The following is a 5,381-nucleotide window of genomic DNA, read 5'->3' on the forward strand; positions in this document are numbered from 1 at the left end:
CGCGCGCTCGCTCTCAGCCGTGCGGGAGAGCAGAAATGTCAAAATTTGCCAGAAAGCGTTGCCATATGCTGTGAAAACAAAAGATTTCAATGCAGAAACAAACTTCGATTAGTCAGAAACAAGTTTATCGATTGTAGCCTCCTCAACTACGGAAAATATGCCATTTCTTTAAAATTCTTTTTAAATAAAACATGGATAGGATCTTAGTAAAAATCATTGTTTTATTGAAAATTCAAATTATATTAAACTAAATATGAACATTTTTTTTAAAGTACCTTAGTAAAAGAATTATATTTGCATCATGTTTTTCTTCGATTTCTCTGTATTAAATAAGGGTAATGTTTTGTGTGGTATGCAATAATAATAGCCCTTGGTTTATAAGTATTTTCCATACATTAGATTCGCGTTCGTGTATAATTTTATCTACCGTTTCAGAAATCAGTAGTACATTCAATAGAAAATAATTATATGTGCTTAAGGAGTTATTCGGCTTCCGATTGCTGCAGTGTCATAAATTCTCAACAAAAAAGTACACTAACAACTGGGTTTTAAAAACTTAAATATTTCCATATATAAATATTTTTCCATATTATATCACGGCCCATAATATCCCGTGGCATGAACTGTCTGAAGAAGAGCCCGGAAAGGTAACGGTAAAGATTTTTCGGGGCATGAAAGGTAGCTAAATAACTGCTAAAGTATGCAGACATCACACTATAATATGAAATTACCTTAAAAAAACTCTGTAGACTATGGAAATCAATCCTAGACAAACCTCAAAGAGTGATACAAACAGCATATCCAAAGTCTAGCTACTAGGGTCAACATGATTTGCTGAAAAATTTACATCGATGGCTGAGTGGAAGATCGACCTATCTCGGCAGTCAGTTCGAAAACGCCCTATCTCAGAAAATTTTTCGACAACGCTCTATCTCAGAAAGCTTTTCAAGAATGCCCTACTTCAGAATTTGATTGAAAAACTCTCTACCCCAGAATTCGTTGAAGAACACCCTATCTTAGCTGCCGATTCAAAAACGCCTTATCTCAGCTTATTTTCAATATAGTTTCGTTTGAGATAGGGCTTTTTTGAACCGAATTCTGAGATAGGGCGTTATTCAACCACATTCTGAGATAGGGTATTTTTCAATAAAATTCTGAAATAGGGCGTTTTTCAATCAAATTCTGAATTAGGGCGTTTGTGAATAGTTTTCTGAGATAGGGCGTTTTCGAACTGGCTGCCGAGATAGGTCGATCTTCCACTCAGCCATCGATATCCAGAAGTAGAAACATTCCCTATGCATCAGATTGATTTATTTTTCGGACAATACAACCGAAGATATTTGGAGCCAGAAAATCGATGTTATTCACACAATGCAAACAACAAAATCGTTATTCAAGAAAGGAAAACTCCATTTTTTGAGTGTCTAGTTTAAAATCCCATGGGTATTTTGTACTATCTACTCTTAACAAGATTTCATGCCACGAAAATTCTTTCCCGTTATCTTACCGAGCTCGAGATATTATTGGGCCGTGATTTACATATTAAGTCTTTATAACCCAGTTGTTAGTGAACTTTTTTGTTTGGAATTTATGACACTGCAGCAATCGGAAGCCGAATAGTTCCTCATGCACATATAATTATTTTCTATTGAATGTACTACTGATTGCTGAGACGGAAGATAAAATTATACACGAATGCCATCCTAATGTATGGAAAATACTCATAAACCAAGGGCTATATGAGCCTTATTTAATACAGAGAAATCGAAAAAAAAAACAAAATGCACATATAATTATTTTACTAAGGTAGAATATTTGTAATCATTACCGAACTAAGTAAAATAATGGCATTGAGTATGTTCAGAAACGCATCAAAGGCAAAGCATCAGCGCATTGTATTTCTAAGCAATAATTGATGGAAATATCCGAATTAAAACTTGGTTGTGTAAATAAGGCATTTCCATCAATTTAGTTTAGATATAAAAGATACTGATGCGTTTCCGAACACACCCATTATTAATGAAAATCAGATTTCTTACTTGCATTTTTGGAAACAGAAGTCCAAATGTATTTATATAAATGCATTTCTACAATTAGGTTTGAAGAAAAAAAATAAAAATTTCTTGTTTTTGTTTTAACATCTTAATAGGTACGTTTGTATGTGCATTGCAAATCATATTTCCCTATGATCATCTGATATCACAACGCCAGCATTCATTTTCCATTATGATTAAATTTCATTTAAAGCTTTGTAAAATCTAAATTTAAAAAATACGCTCTAAATCGTTAACTGAAGCTTCCTTATCAACATAAATGTACCGTACAAAAGTCAATCCTTACATATGTACATATGTATGTACATATTTTATTTTACTTGATTTTTCGATGATTCAGTTTGGTCATATGCGTCAGCAGCCCCGCGGTGGAGTTGAACCTCTTTCTACAAACATCACACCTCAATAACTCTATTGTGTGCTCCTCAGCCATATGAGCGATTCGTCGCGCATACCGTTCAAATACCTTATCGCAGTAATTACATCGGTATTCTCTGTCATATGAAGTCTCTTTAAAATGCTCCACGCGAATGTGTTTCGCCACAACATCTAAGCTATATGCACTGTGATTTTTGCACAGCTTGCAGTGGAAAGGCTTGTTTGGCTCATGTCGCAGTGAGTGAAATTTAGTTTGTTTCGATCGAAATGTAGCTGCGCATGTTTTGCATTCAACTAAATTATCCCTAATCGTAGTGACTTTTTCCGGTAGTTTTTGATACCAATCATGTGCCTCGTCCAAGTGTTCCGTCCAGTCTCCCAGGTTTTTAGATTTTTTTTTGCAAATCGGGCATATGAATCGCATATGACATCTTATCGCTTCAGTGCGTCGTAGTTTCTGTAAAGCAACCTTGCTATGCTTTTTCTTGAAATGTTTTAAAAATAAGTTTCGGCTTGAAAATCTCTCCTCGCACAAACGGCAACGTAAAAATTCCGGAATCGTCATGTGTCGAATGCGATGACTTAGCAAGAAGTTATATGCAGTATCAGAAGTAAATTTCTTTTCGCACGAATTACATTGATAGCTCAGCACACCTTGTCGACTTATAACGGTTTTCAAATTAAGTTTCGAAATAGAACGAAAATTATGTACAATATCGGTGTGGGCATTCCATTTTTTTATATTGTCGCATGATACGCCGCACTGCGGGCATAGGTAAACGAGAAAAGCTTCTAAATTGTATGTATTACTTTTAACCTTGCTACCACTGGATGTCGATGGTTGATTATTATCATCTGAATCCAATTCCAAAAGATCGATACATTTTTTTTCTTTCTCTTCCTCATCAGATAAGCCTGATTTATTTTCATCATTATTCTCTTCTGCACCATTTTCAATATAGAGCTGATCCTCATCGTCATCATCCAAAACAATAATATTATTTGAAAACACCGCCGTAGTTTGTTTTTGCGTTATTGATTCTCTGTAGTTTAAGTGGGCGATTGCATCGGCATCGTTGTTCAAAACAGCGCGGTCCGAAAAATTATTGACTACGCCATTGCTAAGGTGCGTTGGCAATTGTTCGCCACTATTTAATATCTGGGATTCAAGTGTGTTCTCTTCATTGCATGGCTCTAACTTAACTTCTTCCTGGAAAGGTTCCAAATTTGTAGAGATTTCCCCAAATATCTCACAATCAGATCCGTCGTCATTATCAGTAGCATTTTCAGAATCACTTAGAAGCTCGATTATTTCTTCTTGACTATACGTTATTGGCTCTATTTTGGGTGTTTCATATACTTGATCGGCTACGGCTTTCAGCGCTCTACCGACTGCAAACATTTGTTCGTCATCGAACGCAACAACCTGCACATCGTTAGATTCCATCGCACATGTCTTGCGGGGTCTCACGTTTTAATTATCCTCAGGTGGCAGACGTGAGTGTTGCTTCCGCACCGGTTTCTAATTTGGACAAAGAAGTTTCATATTTAAAAAAAAAAATAGACTTAGCTATGCTTCCACTTACCACCCAGGTTATTATATCTGTTTACAATAAAAATAAACTCTGGATAATAAAAATTAAAACAATTTTCCGACGCTTTAACAATTTGATTAATTAACTGCGGCGGACAGCTGATTTCGACAGCAGTTGGTGTGTTAAAAACATCGATGCATAGAAAATATCGATATTATGCTGGAATACTTCGAATAAAACCGATACATTGGACCGCTCCGATAAATTTATATATCTATGCATCGATGTATTTATTTTGGGTCCGTTGAATTTTATGCTTAAAGCTTTACCAGTTTCCCACGCCATCCTGAATTACTTTGTTCGCTCCCCCAATTACGATCGCAAATTACCCTATTCCCACGAGCACAGTCTTAATTCAAATTGGCAGTTCTCTGACTCGTCCATTTTGTTTGTGTTTTTCTTCATTGCAAAATTGAAGCAAAATGTAGGTTCTTCCTAAAAATTTATAAGTTTCCGTATTAAATTAGGGATATATACATTTATAAACTTTGCTTTTCATACTGAGAAAAAATGCAAGTTTTTATTTTAGCTTGTTCGATAAATTCCCGAAAAAAAATTAGAAACGGCACCGATTTATTTGTAATTCACATGGTAATTGGATCTGAATTACCAACAAGTAAGGTAATTCGTTCTTCAAAATTTTGTATCGGGAATTACGTAATTCGAAGAGTAGTTGGAGTGCGAATTACGGAATGAGAGAGCGAATAACGTAATTGAGGTGCTGTGAGAAAGCCGTTTTAGTATCCAGTTCTAAAAAAAACCAAAACCCCACTTAAATCATGGTGGCACAGAGAAGAAACTTTACTTTTCCTTGAATTGTGGGAATAACAAGCACATCAAATTTGACGGCTAGAAATCTGCGAAGTGCCTTTGTGTACGGGGTAATTAACAAACTAGCTATGATGGAAATTTTTTGTATATGTTAACATACTTTTAGTAAATACAATCTCATGACGATGTTGTATAAATTTCATTCGATACATCGATGTACATTCGATGCCCAAAAACATCGATGTATTTTTGTTACTTGTATATCTAGTTAGGGTATAAGCTTTTATTCACAATAGTAGATCTGGTATACACTCGATAGTACCGCCATTCGATAGTTTTCGAAACGATAGTTAAAAACATCGATAGTATCGATTGTACTATCGTCGTGGAAGGTATTGAATTGAAACGCTCAATTGCTTGGAAATTAAATAATTAATATATTTATAAAATTTATAAATTTCTTTGTAAATTTAAGAGATTGTATATATATATTTTTTTTAAATTTGAGTGCATTAAAAAGAACTGCTTATAAATATAAAATAAACTTTTTAATTTATGCGTCTGAATTATATAACTTATATAC

General features: G+C 34.7%; 1 protein-coding gene across 1 annotated transcript; it reads right to left on the minus strand.

Moving 5' to 3' along the window:
- Window positions 1-2,357: 2,357 nt before the first annotated feature.
- Window positions 2,358-4,201, minus strand: LOC108367071 (zinc finger protein Xfin-like). Its single transcript, XM_017621606.1, has 2 exons — window positions 4,019-4,201; window positions 2,358-3,954 (listed from the first exon to the last, which is right to left on the minus strand). Exon 2 carries the CDS (start codon window positions 3,877-3,879, stop codon window positions 2,371-2,373), a length of 1,509 nt encoding a protein of 502 aa, XP_017477095.1. The 5' UTR covers window positions 3,880-3,954; window positions 4,019-4,201; the 3' UTR covers window positions 2,358-2,370.
- Between the last annotated feature and the right edge of the window lie 1,180 nt (window positions 4,202-5,381).

The sequence above is a fragment of the Rhagoletis zephyria genome, unplaced genomic scaffold (assembly GCF_001687245.7).
Source record: "Rhagoletis zephyria isolate East Lansing unplaced genomic scaffold, Rhagoletis_zephyria_1.1 Rzeph_scaffold_02525, whole genome shotgun sequence".
NCBI lineage: Eukaryota > Metazoa > Arthropoda > Insecta > Diptera > Tephritidae > Rhagoletis > Rhagoletis zephyria.

What these genes read in the sequence shown, in the direction of transcription:
- LOC108367071 (XM_017621606.1), bottom strand. Translation starts at nt 3,879, where the DNA reads ATGGAATCTAACGATGTGCAGGTTGTTGCGTTCGATGACGAACAAATG.